The sequence below is a fragment of the Phyllostomus discolor genome, chromosome 8, assembly GCF_004126475.2.
Source record: "Phyllostomus discolor isolate MPI-MPIP mPhyDis1 chromosome 8, mPhyDis1.pri.v3, whole genome shotgun sequence".
In the NCBI taxonomy this organism is placed as follows: Eukaryota; Metazoa; Chordata; class Mammalia; order Chiroptera; family Phyllostomidae; genus Phyllostomus; species Phyllostomus discolor.
In genome coordinates, this window is record NC_040910.2 from 14,707,335 (window position 1) to 14,727,202 (window position 19,868).

At 45.2% G+C, this 19,868-nt stretch overlaps 1 protein-coding gene across 1 annotated transcript in view; it reads left to right on the forward strand.

The window, feature by feature from the left end:
- SMAD1 (SMAD family member 1) overlaps positions 1 to 17,309 on the forward strand; it is a 63,154-nt gene extending 45,845 nt beyond the window's left edge. The window contains exons 3-7 of the mRNA XM_028520867.2: positions 439 to 696; positions 3,156 to 3,272; positions 6,490 to 6,711; positions 12,339 to 12,595; positions 15,912 to 17,309. Of these exons, the coding sequence (XP_028376668.1) occupies positions 439 to 696; positions 3,156 to 3,272; positions 6,490 to 6,711; positions 12,339 to 12,595; positions 15,912 to 16,055 (998 nt within the window). The 3' untranslated portion in view covers positions 16,056 to 17,309. The remainder of the gene's footprint in view (positions 1 to 438; positions 697 to 3,155; positions 3,273 to 6,489; positions 6,712 to 12,338; positions 12,596 to 15,911) is intronic.
- Positions 17,310 to 19,868: the final 2,559 nt, after the last annotated feature.

The window sequence follows — 19,868 nt, forward strand, 5'->3', positions numbered from 1 at the left end:
ATGGTGGAAAATTCATTATCGTTCGATAAGCGTTATTAACCCTGAAATGGAAACTCTTAGCCAGGGATGTGCAGTGGGCTTGTCCGGGGTGACGTGTGTTCCTAATTGTGCTTCGGCTTCTAGTCAATGAGGAAGTTAGGAATAGAGGAGCCGTCACGTGTCAACCTCACAGGCGTGCTGTGCAGCCTCCCCCCGGCAGGGCGTTGGTGCTTCTCCTCCCGCCCGGGTCACCGGCGGCTCTAGAGGGACCGTGTTTTCCGCCGCGTCTGTTCCTGGGCGGAAAACGGCTTTTCATTGGCATGGTGCTTCTGAGTGGGCCGTGGGCAGGGTTCAGAGACTTCGTTACTTATAGAGTATGTTTCAACTTGATTGTGACGTTCATTACAGATTTTCATCATTTCTCATTTTTGTCTTTTTTTTTCTCTCTCTTTTTTCCAGTTCTTCCTCCAGTGCTGGTTCCAAGGCACAGTGAATATAACCCTCAGCACAGCCTCTTAGCTCAGTTCCGCAACTTGGGGCAAAACGAGCCTCACATGCCGCTCAACGCCACCTTCCCGGACTCCTTCCAGCAGCCCAACAGCCACCCGTTCCCGCACTCCCCCAGCAGCAGCTACCCCAACTCGCCCGGGAGCAGCAGCAGCACCTACCCGCACTCTCCGAGCAGCTCCGACCCAGGGAGCCCTTTTCAGATGCCAGGTCGGTTGAGATGCCGGTTGATGGTCTGCGGGCCAGCCAGGCAGCATTACCACGCTGGCACGCCTTTCTGCTGTGGTATGGGGGCGCCGTGGGCCAGGACTCAGGACTCAGGACGCAGGACGCGACTGTGGGGGAAAGGAGACCCCGTAGCTAAGTAACAAGCACGTGGCTTGTTTTACTCGTCAGGCACAGATGCTTGGATACGTTTTCATGTTTTATTTTGAAGGGTTTTGAAACAGCTGCACCCTTTGGGAGTGGCACCCTCGTTCCAGTCTTTGCTCTTGATAAAAGAGAGAGAGAGAGAGAAATAGTGTGTTGCACACATTTGCTTTTGGGAGAAGCACAGGCTCCGTCAACATCATTTCATACGTGGAACAAAAAAACCTGCTACAAGTGCAACCTCAGGAAAGATATTTCCTGAGGGATCACAGTCCCCTACTTAATTAAATTCATGTAAGCGATGACGTAATCCCAAGAAACCTATACTTTAACAACAAAGGGATTGCAACAGAGGTACTGGAAACCATCTGCTTGTTTAACTTAGCAAAGACAGAAAACAATTATCCTCCTCTTTTAGATTTAACGGGTGGTGTAATATTTATCAGAATAAATGATTAATTAGGATGTTTTGTTTTTCAAGGTAATAGGTTAATAAGCAAGCACCTCAGAGAACAGAATTGATTAGTACCAAATTTCTTGCCAGTAGACCTCAAGAAACATACTCTGAATAGAGGTATACTTGATCTCTCTGTAAGCGAGTGGCCGCGCATGCTCATGGGGTCACAGAAGCGTTTTTTGAGTGAATTTGAATTCCAACAGTGCTGGTAGGTCCTCAAAAACTGAAAAGGGGTCTACATTCGATACTGCTATCTTCTGTTTTCATATCTATTGTTTCCTTGTCTTTTAAGCCTGGCTACTTTGTATTGTTATGTTTGTTTTTTTAGGATGAGGGTGGGAGATTGATTAGTTTAAAAATCAAACGAGTATCATCTGCTGATTTCCTGTCCACCCCTTACCCCACCCTCCCAAACCCGTTGGGTTTGATGCACAGGCTAGTGGGGAGGAGGTGACTTCAGAAACCTTCTGAGCAGCGGCAGACCCCAGGTGGGCCCAAGAGGGAAAATACGGAAGGTTATTGCTTGATTTTTACACTTCCTCCCCGGCTGTCCGGGATTAAGGCATGGGCCAAGGAGGAGGGGAAATTAGAGGAGGAGAAAGTTGCCGGAGGTGGCAGGAGGTACTTGGGGGAGTAGTGGCTGCCACGCATGGTTTCCTGGTCCCCCTCAGGGATGCTGATGCCGCAGGTTGCCTGTGACGTTTTCACCAGCGTGTTTGACGAGGTGTATTGAGTTTGGTCAGAGGAGGCTCTGTGTCTTCCTTCCTGGCTAGAAGGAAAGCCGAGTCCTTGCTCCAGCTGCAGGGAAGGAGCCGAATTAAAGGGAGCTGGGGAGGGGGTGAAACAGGCATCCAGAGAAGGTCCCCACAGTCCTGTCTTTGTGCACCGAGCCCTTGCTTGGGAATAGCTGGACGGGAGGTCGGTAGGTTGTTTGATTCAGCTGAAGAGTCAGCCTCGGAAGTCGCTGTGAGTGCAGCTGTCTAGCTCTTTGCATTGGTAGCTGCCCCGGCGGTTGGAGCACTTACCTAAGTTACTGGAGCTTCCTCCCATAGGTGAAGCGTGGCTCCCTGCTCCGTCCTAAGCACAGCCTGGGCTCACACTGGCCAGTGAGGAGCTCGTTTCTGGCAAGCCCATGCCCTTCATTGTATGTAAGAAAACAGAAGATGTGTTACGTTCTTCGTTTCAGAAATCAGTGTTGTTTGCTTCTTACTTGTCTACTGGCTGTGACCTTCCAGGAGAAAATATATGTGAATTCTGAAATTTAGAAGATAAAGCTGTGAGAATCTGATTTGTTTCTTACTATTCTGCTACCAGGGATTTTAAAGCTAGTGATGCGTCAAGTGGGTAGGGAGAAGGTGGAGAAGGTAGTCCTAACAGATTGCCCGGAGTCTCAAGAAACTGACAGTTTAAGGCAGTGAGGTGACTGGAAGGAGACCCGGTGGTGGTCCCTAAGAGCCCAGAGGGTCCGGGTGAGAAGCCCTGCAGCCCCTTCGGTTAAGAGGCCTGTGCAGCTTTCACCCGGCCCTCCGGGTGAAAGGTGGTCTTCAATGCTTGTCTGGTTGTCTGACAGCGGTGTTCCCCGGGGGAGGCAGACAGCCCCTGGAGCTGGCCCTGAGTGCCTTCCCTCTCACTGAGTTTTTACTAACATTCACGAGAGAGGAGTGATTTTTAGAACGCATACGGTGAGTGTGAGTCCGGCGCCTGGAGCATCGAATCTTCGGACACGGAGGGTGAAATGGCAACTTTCAATCTCCCAAGAATTTCAGCACAGTAGAGAAGGTATATGTCTGAAGTGTGTGTGTTTATTAAGGATAAAGTAATCGTTTTTTTTTTCTCTTTGTAGCTGATACACCCCCGCCTGCCTACCTGCCTCCTGAAGACGCGCTGACCCAGGACGGCTCGCAGCCGATGGACACGAGCATGATGGCGCCTGCGCTGCCCTCGGAGATCAGCAGAGGAGGTGAGGGGCCGCCGCCCACGGCCTTTTCGGGGGCTCAGGTGTATCTGTCCAGCTGTTCTGTTCTCTCACAAAATCTCGTTAGCCTTTGAGAAGCCAGCACAGTAAGAGACGCTCGGCAGAAACAGTCTTTGGATGCAAAGAGCACACTCGCTGATCGCGCTCACGAGGGCCCTATGTCGTCATGTGTCGGCACTCGGTCGTTCTGATTGACAACTACAGGACGTTTTTCAGCGAAGGGCAGAGGGGTACTGAGAAACAGCGAGCATCACAGTCCCGAAGAGGGGTTTCCACTGGTGGTTTCCAAAATTAAAAGTTCATACAACATCACTCTTGTTACATAGAAAAAGAACCTTTCCCAGAAGGTTCCTTTGTAGTCAGGGTAGGGATTCACAAACCCCATCTATTTCCCAGCCCTCCTCTCTGTTGAGCTGCAGCTGGAACAGACTAATAGCATTTGTTTCTTTTTCGTTGTTTCTATTTGTTTCTGACCTCGCTGCCAAAAGGAACTGAGGCACGTGTTTTTCCTGTTTTTAACCCAGAAGAACTTGAAGCAGAACTGAGCGTTTCTTTCCTTCTCTCTAGTCAAGAGTGGGTCTGTGTGCATCTCTGCAAAACTCCTTGGTAGTGACAGGGGAGGATGCCATGGATGGTCCCTCCCCCGCTGCAGGGCCAAGTTCAGGGCCCTTAACGGTACAGGGAGCTCAGGTAACGAGGTGCTGGGAAAGTCTCTGCACATTGGTGAGAAGTCATGAATAACACTCCCAGCCAACCGCTCCTGGAGGAAAGTGCTTCCCAGATTGCGCCCTCAGCACAGGCCCAGGATCATTGAATTTGCATAAATTTTATGTGACTTGAAGTTAAGATGCAGTTTGATCACTAGGTGTGTCCTGCTGCATTCTCATCAGTTTCTTAATTAAAATTGGGGATGCCTCAGACTTTGTCAGGCTTGCTTGTGCTTTTGAAGTCGTTAAAATTGGGTGATGAACTCAAAGAACCTTTTTTAGCTGTGCAGTGTACACCTTTTTAATCTGTAAAAAAATTTTCTTGTCATTTTTGTTGGCTCTGATGATCTGTAGAACATCCTCTCAAACATATAATTATGAGCCAACAGATGGAGTCTGGTTGGAGAAAAGAACTCCCATTTCACGCATCTTTGGGGTTTTTATTTGGGGAACAAGAGAGCAGGAAAGAATGGGCATGGCATATGGACACTTAAGAGCATATGGACCTTAAGCTATTGTTCTTCAGCCTAAAATGTCTGATTTTAGGAAATTGACCTTGAAATTGTTTTAAAACTTTTCCTTTAAATAGCTTTAAAAATTTTCCCCATTAGAATAAGTTTATAGTTAATGTTTTCCTGAGGAAGGAATGCTGGCCTTTTTGTTGTTGCCAGTTTGTTTCTGGTGGTGTTCCTAGAGCAGGGGTCAGCAGACTACAGCCTACAGGTCCCTTCAGGCTGGTGCCTATTTGTTATAAATAAAGCTTTATTGGAACACCCTGTGCTCATTCGTTAGTTATCTGTGGCTGCTGTTGCAGTACTAGGGTACAGTTGAATAGGTGGAATAGAGACTACATGGTGTACAAAACCTCGTACAAAAAAAGGGCGTCAGTCTCAGACCTAGATGATCAGTATTTTGAACAACCTGATAGCTGATAAAAAGCCTTCTGTTAATGTTGCAGCCTTCTTTAAGATTTGGCACTTACAGATCACTAAAATTTTGTTCTTCTTTATACAGCAAATTGACACGGGATGATCACTTAGCAACAGGGAAGATGGCATGTGTTTGGGCTCATTAAGCTAATGTTTATGTGGTTTTCTTTTTCTGTATTTTTTATTAAATGTATTGGGGTGACCTTGGAAAGTAAGATTATGTAGGTTTCAAGTGTACATTTCTGTGATTCGTGGTCTGTGTGTTGCATGCACTGTGTGCCCAAAGTCCAGTCTTCTTCCACCCCCCTCTGTTTGACCCCCTCCGCCCTTTCCTGCCTCCCACCCCCTTCCCTCTGGTCACCACCATACTGGCATCCTCTGTGTCTATGAGTTTTTATCTGTGTGTCTTGTTTGTTCATTTGTTGCTCTCAGTGTTATATCCCACATATGAGTGATCAGGATCCTTGTTTTCTGTACCGAATTCTAAAGCGCAGGTTAATATTTATGGAGGTTGGTGTTAAGAATATGGAAGTAATTTTCCCTTAAAAATTGTCATTCATGCCTCCAATGTGGATTTTCTTTCTGTTTTTTTTTCTTTTTTTTTTTTAAATGATTGTACACTCAAGACTTCATAAACCTCAGATCATTAACGTATTGGCACACTGGCTATATATGGTCTGTATTCCTGGAATGTCTTAACGGTGTAAGAGGTTTTACTACAGAAGGAACTTATCTTTAGAACCTTCTAGTCGCAAATATTTAGAAGCACGTTCTGTTTGGAGGTTTGTTAGCCTTCAGAGATTTGACTTAACAAGCTGCATCCTGTCAGTGAAGCCGGGTGATTTCCACCGCGGGCCGCCCCGGGAGCGGGGGGCCGCAGCGCACCTGCTGTGCATGCCTGGAAGCGGGCGTGAGGAAGTCCGCGTGGAGCCTGGAGCGGAGAGATATGATTCACCCCGCGCGCGCCGGCCAGCTGGCAGGGCTCCTTCCTGCGTCTGAGGGCCGGAGCGGAGCCGGGGCTCTGATGGTTATTGGCAACCGAACGTGAAGCGCAGTCACTTCTTATCAATAATTAGAAACTGATTTTCATGGCTTTGAAAAAGCGTAGGCAAACCGGGGCTTTGTTGAGGGGCCCTGCTTCTCGTGCCAGCACCTTTGGCACGTCGCCTGCCCGCTATTGTTCTCTTCCCCTGGTGGTTGCGTTGCACGTACCGCCCGTGCACTCCTTCAGAGGGCGAGCCAGGGTCTGCAATGGGAGTCCTTTCCACCTTGGCCTGGTAGGGGCATGTTGTGAGTGTTTCACAGATGCCGCGGGTATGCTCGCCTAGCTGGCTTCTCGGGGACCTGACAGTCCCTAGAGAGAATGGCTCTCCAGTGAAAGGAGGCTGTCACACTGAGCAGGGAGTACCTGCTTGAGACATCGCAGATTTGACTCTGTGCCTTAAAACAGCAGCCGCCTTGCCGCATCTTCATTCCGGGACCGCGAGCCAACCTGACAACACAGTTTCAGTCTCCGCGCGCCCGGGGCACTGAGCACGGCTGACTCTGAGCTGTTCTCTCCCACAGATGTCCAGGCGGTTGCTTACGAGGAGCCAAAACACTGGTGCTCCATTGTCTACTATGAGCTCAATAACCGCGTGGGCGAAGCGTTCCACGCCTCCTCCACGAGCGTGCTGGTGGACGGCTTCACCGACCCTTCCAACAACAAGAACCGTTTCTGCCTTGGGCTGCTCTCCAATGTCAATCGGAATTCCACTATCGAAAACACTAGGAGGCATATTGGAAAAGGTGAGTTTTCACTCGCACCTCTTCTGAGCGTTTGTTTCTGGGTGGTGTCCTTGGTCCCCCAGAACTGCCCAGTGGTGAACTCCTCCAGCAAACTCCTGCAGCAAACTCCTGCAGCAAACGCTAGGTAATATGTACTTGCTACACTTTATAAATACTTTTCCAATTTGTTTTATCAGGAGGTTCACCTTCCAGTCAGTGTTTTTTTGTAGGCTACCAACACATAATATTTAGTAGTAACTAACAGGAATGGTGCTTTGCTCTTTGGGAGCACCGGTCTAGCTGCAGGATAGGATTGCTGCTAAAAGTGACTTACAACCTAAAACTAAAAGCAAATTAAATGAAGTAAAGCTAATGTATTTCAAACGAATACCATAACTCACCGAAGGGAAAAGAAAAAGAATAAACTAATCCAAAACTACTTATGAGTAGAGTACTTAGCTGTATATCCTGTCTGGGTAGAGTGATTATAAATAAACCCTGAACTGTTTTTAGTAGAATTCATTATTAGTAGCTATCTGCATGAAACAGTCCTGAAATTTCCAGATTCTATTATAAGATTAATATTCAATCTGTGATTTTTTTTTTTTTTGGGAAACCTAGGTTTTCACTGTGAAATAAGAGACATGCAAGTGTGGAAGAGGGCAAAGAAATACACCCTGTGGAAGTGTCAGTGTGAAGTCATGATTTAAATATGTGTATATTATGTAAATGTGTGTGTGTATGTGTGTTTAGACAGACGTGTCTGTACCTGCAGGTAGTTTCTGATCTGTCTGCCGAAAGGGCCAAGAGGCAGAGACACCCAGAAGCAATAGCACATGTGGTGCCCGGGCCACCATCTGCAACACTGTTTGCCCTCAGAGGAGCCGGGGCTCCTGGGAGAAAGGGCTGACCCCCAGGCTGGGTCAGGCAGACACAAGAGGAGCCTGGAACACTTCGTCAGAGAAATGCTCGTGCAAGTGATGGGGGCATGTCACAGGAGCCAGAGTGGAGGGACTTTCACTGGCCACCTCTAGGATAATTTGAGTACCCACATAAGTACCGTGATGAATTTTAAACCACTGAAAAACAGTAGTAATCCAGAAGCCCACACCTAGAGTGAATAGATAGACGCATGAATGGGGAAGGCTGGTGGGTAAATGCAGTGAGTGCTGGAGTTGGAAACTCATCATTTTGTAGCCATCAGGGAACAATCACCCATGGATGCTAAATATAGACAGAATTTTTTAAATGAGAATCAGGATATGTGCGTGGTCTTCAAGTGTTTCTTCACAATCAGCCTGTTAGTTTCAAGGGAGAATCAAGATCAGTAATTATACAGGGGAGGAACTGGACAACATCTTGACTGGGAGATCAGAATTATCATCACCAGGGAGAGACAGATGGATACCATATACCTCCAGATGTGATGCCCTGCAAAGGAAATAACATCACCTATGGAAAATTCCAGCTGCGAATGCAGATCTGCATCTCATAACCGGGAAACTTCAGACAAATCCAAAATAAGGAGTGTTTCATTTAAAAGGGTGAGGAGAGACTGTGTTCTCCCAGAATTGTCAGTGTCAAAAAACAAAGGTGTGAGAATGTTCCAAATTAAAAGAGTTTAAAGAGAGATGACAGCTGCGTGTCATGCATCCTGACCCTGGAGGTAATCCTGTCCTAGGCAGGGGGAAAATATTATAAAGCCATTATTGGGGCCAACACACAAAGCCAGAATAGGAGTGGCAGGTTTTTAGACTGTTACACGGATGTTAGAGGTGCCTGCACTACTGATGTGCTGGGCCGGTGTAAGGGAATATCCCTGTTCTTAGGAAGTACACACTGAAGCGTTTTGGGATGAAGGGCCATGATGAAATCAACTCTTCAGAAAGAAATTGTACATATGTGTGCACATATACACGCAGAGCGGGGCATAGTCTACAGTGGCCACACAAATCAGTAATACAGTATTTAAGAAATACTAATGGCAGAATAAGCTGGGTTTCACGAACTCACAGCTGTAAACCTATTTTTGCCCCACCCTGTGTGTGTATATCAATGAGTGTGTATATAAATGAGTGTTAGAATATTTGCATGCGTGTGTGCGTGTGTGTGTGTGTGTGTAGAAGAATAGAGGGGAGGGAGGTGTGAATGAGGAAGCATTTGGAGTGAATGGTCACAATAGATGAATCTGGACAATGGTTATATGGTTGTTCTTTGATCTGTTTTTCTATTTCTATAAGTTTGAAACTATTTACAGAGTAAAAGGTTTTTAAAAAATGACCTGTGGCCCTGACTGGTGTGGCTCAGTTGGTTGGGTGTCCTGCAGAGTGAAAGGTCGCTGGTTCAGTTCCCGGTCCAGGCACATGTCCGTGTTGTGGGTTTGGTCCCCAGTCCGGGCACTGATGAGAAGCAGCCGATCAGTGTTTCTGTCCCTCTCTTTCTCCCTCCCTTGCCCTCTCTCTAAAAATAAATAAATAAAATCTTTATAAAAATGACCTATGAAATTTGGAACAGTGGACCAAATTGAAAGATTATTTAATAGATGCTTAACACACATTCGAGATAAATTTTAACATTTAATCCTCAAAAGCAACTCTTAAAGCAGGAATTGATGTGATTAAGAAAAAAACATCTACAACATTTAATGTTGAGATGCTATAACTTAGGTTCATAACATACAAATATATCTCTGTGGGCTGTAAACCTCTGAAATTGTAGTAATAGACACAATTTTGCATACATTTGGAGCAGAGGGACATATCTTTCATTAAGTTCTAAACTTGGCCACTACCCCAAAGTAGTAAAAAGCCATTGTACTCTGGGACATTTCTATTGAAAATTGGGAAGAAGATAAGAATTCTGAGAATGCTGTTATTTAAAATTGTTCCAGATGCCTTGACTATTGTAGAATTACAGATAATGGAAATAAGCCAAAATGATCATTATTTGCAGATGATAGGGCTTGTTAATTGGTTGCTAATATTCTTGGGATAGATTTTTGGGGGGGGGGGGAGAGAGAGTCTTGAAGTGAAGTCAGTAGGTCAGAAGCTCTCGATCCATTTTGCTAAATCACATTCCAGGAAGCTTGAACCAGTGTCCACGTGCACCAGAAGCTGATGAGCCCCTTTCCTCCTGCACCCACACCCGTGTTACTTATGGGCACTGCATCGACTCAGACCATGTGGTGGTTTATCTAGAGACCTCCCGTGTTCTAGTTCTAGAGATTATATGTCCGTTTCTTTCAATCCAGCAATAACCAGTTAGAAAATACACTAGAAGGGAAAATTACATTCCCCATAGCAACAGAAGACATAAAATTTTTGGACCAGCAATATTTGAGAATTTGTGTTAAGAAAACCAAATTTTACCGCAAGAGAAGGAAAATCTGAATGAATAAATAGGCGGTCTGTGTTCCTTAAAGAGGAGGCCTGATACTGGAAGCACATTTTGAGGGTATTCGTCCTTCCTAATTCAATCTGTAGCTTAAAATAATCCATGTCAAAATCACAACACGTTTTCTGAAAGTTGAAAAGCGTCTTCTGAATATTAGAAGCAAGTGAGAATAACTGACTTTTTTCAGCCGAAGAGTAAAGAAAGTGCACTTGATGTTGGTTCATAAAACATTGTGCAGCTACAGTTAAATCATCAGTGTGTAGACAAAACAGTGGGATAAATTAAGCTCAGACTAGACTGTATTTTAAAATTTAATGTATGTTAAGTGAGGCATAACAGGTCAGTAGAGTGTTCTTCTAGTAGTCCTGCGGCGATGAAGCTAGCTTTGGGGTGAGCCTGCAGAGAGAAACCCCGACCTCACTCCATGTATGGAAATAAGTGAACGAGTTGAAATTTTCTGTTAAAGGCAAGCTATTAAAAGGCTAGAAGAAAACATATTTGATCAGAGTGGTAGAAACTGTCTAAGTGCACAAAGCAACAGGAAAGATCCCAAGAGACTTGACTACGTAAAGACCTCAGACTTCAGGAGGTTATAAAAACACAGAAACAAAAGCAAAAGACAAAGGACTAGTGGGGAAACGAATACCTTATATGTGCAATTCATAAAAAGCAAAACTCCTAGAACCCCGGTGCAACAAATAGGTAAGCGATATGAACAGTGAATTCATAAGAGAAGCGCAGACGGGCTAGTAAACATGCGAAATCATCGTGCCAGCCACACGTGCAGATTAAAACAATGCTGTGTTTCAGCTCTTAATTAGGAAAGTTTTGTTTTTGTCTTGAACTCAGACTCAGTACTGGCACGGGTGAGAGGAGAAAGGGCCCCAGACTCCCGGTGAGCAGGGTGTAAATGGATGTCAGCATTCTGGAAAGTCGTTTGGCAAAGCGAATCAAAGTGTTCGATCCAGTGATTTAACTTCCAGGAACCTCTCTCCTAAGGATATTATCAAAAACGATGCGATCTATCATGGCATTGTTAGAGTAGCTGCAGACGAGTGTGAACACGGTGGTCCGGTAATGGGAGAGGCTCGTTAAAGGAACGTCTGTATCCGTGCAGTCATGTCAGTGTTTTAAATGTTTGCAAGGAACGTTTAATGACACTCAGAACCTAATGCGGCGTGTCCCAGTGTCAGCAGTTCTTGCCTGGAGGTCACCGAAGAAGTGAAAATATTTTCTGCTTTATATTTTGTTCTACTTTCCACGTTTTCTAAAATGGAAATTGCTCATTTTTACAATTAGGAAAAAAAAAAGGAAAAAACACAGTGTGCACTCTTAAATGTTTTTCTCGACATCAGACAGAAAAAGGAGCTTCTGCTCCAGCAGCAGCTTGTTACAGAAAGTCTTAGCCATCGTGTGTGCACGAAAACACAACACACGGAATTTTGTGCGAGACAGTGGTTTTGGCATTGAAGAAACCACGCAGGAGTTACCTGCAAGGTAGACAGATCGTTGAAAGCCAAATGGGATGGGACTCTCTGCTGGGTGGCCTGTATGAAGCAATCTCCCTGAGTGGTACAGGGCTTTGTCAGAATGGTTTGCCCCCCTCTCCTTTTTTCAAAGGCTGGGGTAAGATCAATTTCCTACACTCCCGGCAGTCTGGACCTCACAGGAAAACGTTTGGGGCAGATGGCAGTTCAGTGAGATCAGATTCCGCACAGTATGAGTTATTTTTCTAGGCTTTTTTTTTTCCCCCGGACCTTACATCTTGCAGCTCTCAGCAGTACTTCCTCCACCTGTGGCTTCCTCGTCCTCTGACGTCTCTCGATCCTCCCTTCTCCCACTCGAAGAGTTTTCAAACAGCTGAGCTGCAAAATAAATGCAGCGAGCTGTGTGATAAGTGCGTGCAGGATCCATCCCATGACAAAGTCCAGGTTTATTGCGCTGTATTATAAAACGGGAATATGCTTTTAATCCATGGCCAAATAGGGCATGAAACGCTTACCAGAGTGATACTGCTGTACTTTGTTACTGATTTTTAAGAGACTTTGTCGTACTATTTCCTAGAAACCTAGACATGCCTGTTGACATACGGACCCTATTTTAACTAATACAGTTCACTAAGATTCTGTCAGTTGTGCAAGACTTGGAGATGATCTGCCGATCTAATTAGCCAGAGTTCCAATGCACGTAAATTCACGTAGCGAAGCAGCTCTAAACCACGGCGATGACTAAGTCTGTGCTGCGTCTGCCCGCAGGAGTGCACCTGTACTACGTCGGAGGGGAGGTGTACGCCGAATGCCTCAGCGACAGCAGCATCTTCGTGCAAAGTCGGAACTGCAACTACCATCACGGCTTTCACCCCACTACCGTCTGCAAGATCCCGAGCGGGTGCAGTCTGAAAATCTTTAATAACCAGGAGTTTGCCCAGTTACTGGCTCAGTCTGTGAACCACGGCTTCGAGACCGTCTATGAGCTCACAAAGATGTGCACTATACGCATGAGCTTTGTGAAGGTGAGTGAGTTCTCCTTCCTCTGGCTGGGGTTTGACACACACGTGCTGTGCTTTCTCCCCGTGTGGAGATCTGTATGTCCTTGGTGTGCGTCCATAGAGGTCAACTTGTACTTACTACCTAGGCATTTTTAAACTTACGGATGTCAGTTACGAGGAGAATACATACAGCAGGTCCTTGAATCATGTCATTCCATTCAACATCGTTTTGTTATGACATTGACAAGATACCGCGGAAACTTCACTCTTGTTTGTATCGATTACCCTGTGATGAAATTGGTCTCGTTATATGTCCTTTCACTTAAAGTCTCAGACCGCTGAGTCGGGGCTTACTGGGTCACGGGCACATACCAGTGTGTGTGCTGGATGTCCGTAGTAAGTAGCAGGCTTTAATAACGCTGCCTGTTCAGGTAGCACGTGTCAGCTGTTCTGACATCACTGCAGCGCATTGTAGACTTGACATACGTGGTCTAACCGCGCAGTTGTCTTACAAGATCAATTCAACAAACAACCCCCCTTCCCTTTTCTTCCCATTCTGTGTTTTTAGTACTTTCATGATAACAGCTCTTGCTTTTGTTTCAACACTCAGCGAGTAATCTTTTGGTAAAAATAAAAGTTCATCACACGGGGGTTCATTTTCAGTTGGTCGGTTTTTTTAGTGGTTCCAGTAAACCCTATGATTTCCTTAGAATTCAAAAGGGAGTAAGGCCTTTGCCTGAAGATAAATAGATGCCTTCGCTCTAAGAGCGTCTTGTAAGGTTTGAGGAGGGGGGCAGTTAAAGGCATCGCTCACAGTAATGGATCTCTCCGCCGCCTCCACTTTTGCCTCCGAGAAGTAAACATGTGTATGATGCCATTGAACTGTTTAACAAGCTGCAGCATCTGCTTAGATTTCGCGAGTCAGTCAGTGGCGTGTTCTGGTGACTTGGCTGGCTTGTCACTGCCTTCTCAGAGATAAATTCGTATCCTCTGTTTCCTTGAGAACCGGCATTAATTATATATTTGGGTGAGGCATGCAACCACCTTTCATGTCCTCCCTTCAGAAGCTCACCCAGCTCGTTGGGAAACCTGTTCTGTAGCGTATTTATCACAGAGGGCAATTTGGGAGGGCAGCTGGGAACCACTGCCCAACCCCTGGCTGGGTTACTCATCCTCGAGATCACAGATACCCTTCCCGGAATGTCTTTTGTCCCCCCTTCTCCTTTGAATGTCGCTAGCAGGTTTTCAGCGTGTTCTCTTCGTGTCGTTTTTCTCGAAACGTAATTCTACAGCTCTGCATTGCTGCGCCTGGCACTTTTTTAGTATTAAAGGAGGTTTTTGCCTTTTGAGGAAGTTTACCTATATGCTTTGTATCTATAACCACAAAGACCTTTCTCTCATCCATTATGTAACACTTAGGTTTAATTTCTGACTTGGCGTTTTGGCTCAAGTGAATTTTAGAATGAGGGCAGGGACTGGCCAGCAGTGTTCTGTGTTTGCTGTTTTTTTTTGTTTTTTTTTGTTGTTGTTGTTGTTTTTTTGTTTTTTTGCTATGGAGGAAGGAATCCCCCTTGAGAGGAAGCGATCCAGGGTCCAGTTCTGTCTGCCGTCTTAGCCGTGTGGTTAAGGCCCAGGGATTTTTTTTGTTTTTTTTCCCCTGATCCTCCTGTTCCTCATCCTTCAAGCGGACAGATGGAGTCGAGAGTTGTGTGTGGCGGTCATTACTAAGGTCCCTCGATGAGTCTGTGATCACTGAAGGACCGCGCTAGAAGAATTGATGACTCTCTCGCTCACCTGGCGTGTTCCTCAAACTCATTTCCTGTCAACTACCCAATCAATTTTAATTGTTTTACTTTTACACATTTTAAATTATTTACTTTTCTGCACCTAAAAATAACCTTTGCACTAATTAAAAGTGTTTATATTGCAAGGATGTGCATTAGATTAGATTTTACTCCCTCAGCAAATATTTTGAGCGCTATTCCAGAGAACCAATACGAAGATGAAAAAGCACCTAAAGTTTCCAGCTTCAGGATGGTGCTGGCCTGGTAAAGGTTGAGTTACACTGTGGCAAGTGCGGGAATGGGGGAGTTATCTAAAATGCAGTGGACATAGCTGAGAAGCTGGATTTGGAGAGGGAGGAAAAACACATCTTGTATTAAAACTGCCGCTGCCAGGATAAAGGGCAGCTGCTCACTGTCCGTGAGCAACAAAAGTTGATGCAACTCTGTTCTTTGTTGTCGTAAGCCCTGCAGACCTCGCCCTCTCACACTTGGCCTCTTGAGGAAATGGTACAGAACATTGTACTCCTATTAGTAGCCAGTCTTGTCCTGTTTTTAACATGACCCTTTTTAGACTTGAGTGTAAAGTCTATATTTTTGTAAGGTATTGGCATGGTAAACTCCCCCGTACCTGAAAAACCCAAGTCGGTTCAGGCGAACAGGTGGGTGTACCTCTAGAGCTCCCGTTCCATCCCAATCACGGCGCTGGGTGTGAGTGATCGAAGATCAGCGAGATCTGGCCCTGCCTCCGGAGACATAGAGCCCAGTCGTCTCTGCTGCGCCCCGTGACGCGAGGGCTCCTCAGGACCCGCCAGCCAGTGGGCCCTTCATCTCGGCCCCAGCAGAACCACTGCCCTGCACGGCGACTCCCTCCAGCGAAACCACTGCCCTGCACTGTGACTCTCTCCTCTGCAGCCTTCGCGTCCGTCCGGAGCCAGTAAACCTGAAGCCGTCTGGCCAGCTAGGTCCTTGTACCAAAGAATAATGGAATCTGTTGATTCAAGGCAGTGATTAACTGTCCGTAATGGCTTTTGGATACGCACGTGCCCCTGCCAGTTTTGTTTGGAGATTAAAAGCTCAAGAGCTCTGTGTCGATAGGAGGACCCTCAGGGGCTGAATAGGGGAGACATAGAATGTTTGTTGGTCTCATGCACGGGAGACCCTCATTTTTCCCTCATTTTCCCTCATTTTCTCGATAAAATGAGAATTTAATAGTATCTATCACAGTACTATAAGTAACATAATGGGGATGAAAATGAAAGTTAAAAACTGCCTATTAAAACATACTTACAGTGTATTTTAAACCTTTCATTCCCCAAGACCAAGAGTTACTAATCCAGCGTCCATGGCTGGGCTTTGGGGGAGCTGTGGACACACCCATTCCCCCCAAAAGCGCCTGCCAAACCGAGTGTGTGTGTGTGTGTGTGTGTGCGTGTGCCCTAGCGTTTGTCTCATGGAAAGCATCCACATCTCCATGTCTGATTATGGGAACTCTTTTTACTGAATATGTTTAACCACTGACTTAAGCAAGTTCAATGATCTCCAACTGTTGTTTCTAGGGTTGGGGAGCCGAGTACCACCGCCAGGATGTTACTAGCACCCCCTGCTGGATCGAGATCCATCTGCACGGCCCCCTCCAGTGGCTGGATAAAGTTCTCACTCAGATGGGATCGCCCCATAATCCTATTTCCTCTGTGTCTTAAGCGGCCTCAGGCTTCTGCCTCCTGAAAACTATTGAGCCTTTGCATGTACTTGAAGGATGGATGAGTCAGACACGATTGGGAGCTGACAAAGGAGCCTCGATAATACTTGACTTCTGTGACCAACTGTTGGATTCAGAGATTTAAAAAAAAAAAACAACAAAAAAAAACCCTTGGTAACATACTGTTGATATCAAGAATCTGTTTAGTTTACATTGTAACATTCTGTTGTAAAAAATCACCTAAAAAATGCATATGTTTAGCAGGACTTTGTGTATAGTTAAAGAGAGATGGCCAGGCCAGGGGCAAATTATCTATTGGAAATCCGGTCCTAGGAGATTCTTCTGTGTTTGGCACTTTAAGGTCATCGTTTGGCAGAAGTTTAGCATTAACAGTCTTTCTGAAGTGTGTTCTTATCAGGTTTAGATCCCATGTGGTGTCTTCTTTAATGGGTTTTCATAATATTTTTAAACTATTTGTTTAGTAATGGTTTTTGTTTGTTTTTTTTTTAAGTAAAGGTTAATCTTGATGATATACATAGTAATCTTTCTAAAATCGTATGCTGACCATACTGCTGTCAGAATAATGTTAGGCATATGCTCTTTGCTAAATATATATGTACAGAATATTTGGAGGTAAAGAATTGATTAGACTAGTGGATTTAGGAGTATTGGAGGGGGTGGGGGCCAGGGAAATGACAACTACAGATGTAGAATATACTGTAAAAATTCAGTTTGTTGCTTCAAAGTTTGAAAACAAACTGATGTCTGAATTTTGCTGTGTTTCCATTTTTTTTAGAGATTTTTATCCTACTTGTTTTTTGTTTTTTTTTGGCATCTTCTGTTTCATTCGCTCCCAAAAGCAGTTATGCAGCTGGTTAGTTCATATAACTGTGAGAGCAAATGGGTAATTCCTGCTTTTCTGAAGTTGACTGCAAAAACCTTTCAATACTGATTGTATGGAGTGCGTGAATTTAATAAGCATTTTTTATGGAGTTTACAGCACAGATATAGGCTTTAATTTTCAAGGGAATTGTTTGCCAAACTTAGTAACTCTGTTAAATATTTGGAGGATTTAAAGAACATCCCTGCTGAAATCCATTTCAGACTTTTAAAATTTTTTGTACTATGTTTGGTTTTATTTTTCTTCTGCTAATCTTTTATATTCACTTATGCTCTTGTACACTGAGTACTTTTATTCCAAAACTAGTGGGTTTTCTCTACTGGAAATTTTAAATAAACCTCTCATTATTGCTTACTTTGATTAAAAATGTGTTGTTTCCTTTCTTCACACACTAGACTTTATGACCCATGAGATTCACTACTCTTTTGAGGGATTTTTGTTAAATATTTGCCAAACTAACAAACTAAATTACCGACACAGACAGGGACACTGAATCATGAAGAGAGCAGCGTCCCTTTGAATCAGAAAAAAAGGGACACGTGGAACATTAAAAATTAAAGATATGCAAACTCACAAAATCCAGAATTCCCAGTCTAGATGTATGAACACTTGTATGTGAGGAATTGCAGCAGCAGCAATTGCTGGTGGATGCTGTTCAGTCAACCAGAAGCACTGCCCCCCCCACCCCCCACCCCTCGGTCTTCCCAAACTTCACTGAGATGCAGAGGTGACTGGAAGGGGGGTGAGATTGGGGGGCAGGATGGGAACTACAGCTGCAGTAAGAGAAGACAATCACCTCAGGTCCTCAAAGAACATCGTTCTGTTCAACAGCACTTTGTTGTAGTGTCGATGGGATGCCGTGGGAACTTAACTCCTGTTTATATCAATGAACCTGGTAAAATTCATCAGGTAAGATTGGTTTTCATACTGTTGTGCTTGAAGTCACAGGACTCACTGACATTAAGTGAGGACTTACTAGACTTTTGCGGTCTATCAGCTTGGGATCTTATTTCATCCCCGGCCCTGCTCCCCTAACCAAAGTTTGACCACAGAGGGTGGAGATTTAAGGAGACTCAGATTTTCCTTTGGTCAAATAGATGCCACTCTTTCTCCTTTACCTGGTTATGCCTCTTCCCCACAATTCTTGCCGGCCCCTCTCAGTCTCCAAGCTGTGACTCGGCAGAAGGGTCTGCTGCCTCTGGCTGTGCCCAGAGACACCTTGCTGCAGACAGGAAAAAACGCGCAGAGACCTACGTCTCGTAACACAAATTCGTGCGCGTCTTTGCTGGGTCTCTCAGCCTCTGGGAACCTCTGGTTCCGCCTCTGTGAAACAGGTGATGCTGTGTTCTTGCCACAAAGTCGAAGTGAGGCTCTCCTGGAAGAGGAACTTGTGTGAAAATACCGTAGAGACCTAACTGCCATGGAGGTATAGGGGCCACTCTTCTTGAACCCCTCCCTGTCCTCCATTTTCCCACTTACCTGCTAAGTCCTTTTGGTGCAGGGGATCTGGTTCGATGACCATAATTGGGGAGGTACAATAAAGATCAATAAATTAAAACAACTGGACATCAGCAATGAGGTGTCACTGAAAATCATCTACAAATAAAGAGCTCTGGGCAGGATTTCTGACCCTTTTCCCAGTGAACAGCTACTTTTTGCCTGATGGGACAGTTATGCCAGTTGCATGTAGGAGTGAATGCTGGTAGCTTGTACCTGATACAACCCCAAGAGCATCCAGTACATTGACACCTACTGGATTGGGGCCCTAGGAGCATGGAGCATGGTGCATAAATCCGCCTTCTATGCTCAGGTGCAGGTATTTGTGTATTTGGTAAAATCTCACTGAAGACCATTGTCGTCAGCCATAGGAGGTTATATTAAGTCTCTTAGAAGTTTCAACGGAAGGAATGAAAAAGTCAAAGCAACTATGTGTTTGATTACTAGCAAAAAAACCTTAAGCTAGTTCCAACAAAACAGCAATGTGAGCTATTTCCCAGTAGCTGTATTAGCAGCTCCTCAAACGACAGGATGGAGGACTGGGAGTGGAGGGTCCTGCAGCTACTGCGGACTCACTCTGTCCGTTTGTAGTATTCGATCTACAGCAGATTTCTTAACTTTCCTGCACCTGTTTCTTCATCTGTAAAACCAGAGGCAATAAATTCTATCTCACGAGATTACCATGTATAGATCATTTCTATAGATAACTTCCTTTTAATCAAAACAGTACTTGATTACTAAAGGTCTTTTAAGTCCAAGACAAACAAAAAGAAGAAATTAAGTCACCTGTACTACTAACCCTTGATAATTAAATTAGTTTATCCTTGAACTAGGTGATTATGACAACTCAGCATGGAGATCCCAGCATGCTGTAGGAAATTCAGGTCTAAAGGTTAGTCTTCTTAGCACCATTTTTTTTTAAGATTTTATTTATTTTTTTTTTAGAGAGGGAAGGGAGGGAGAGAGAGAAACATCAATGTGCAGTTGCTGGGGGTCATGGCCTGCAACCAGGCATGTATCCTGACTGGGAATTGAACCTGCGACACTTTGGTTCGCAGCCCACGCTCAATCCACTGAGCTACGCCAGCCAGGGCTCTTAGCTCCATTTGTTAAGCAGTTGTTGGCACCAATCCTGTACCAGCCGCTGTGGGAGGCGATCACAATGACGAGATCCTCAGGCCCGCCTTTAAGGAGCCCGTACCCCGGGGAGGAGAGGCAGTGGCACGCCGCTGAGTCAGCAAGGGCGTGGCAGCAACCTGGAACTGGACCGGAAGAGTCTGAAGACTTTTCAGAGCAGATGGTGCCTGAGAACTACGTGCTCAGGTGCTACCTGGGAATTTTATAGGCAAAAATGGGAAGGGGGATGTGCTCCCGGCAGAACGGGGGTGAGCCTGGCACATCTGGGAACAGTAACAC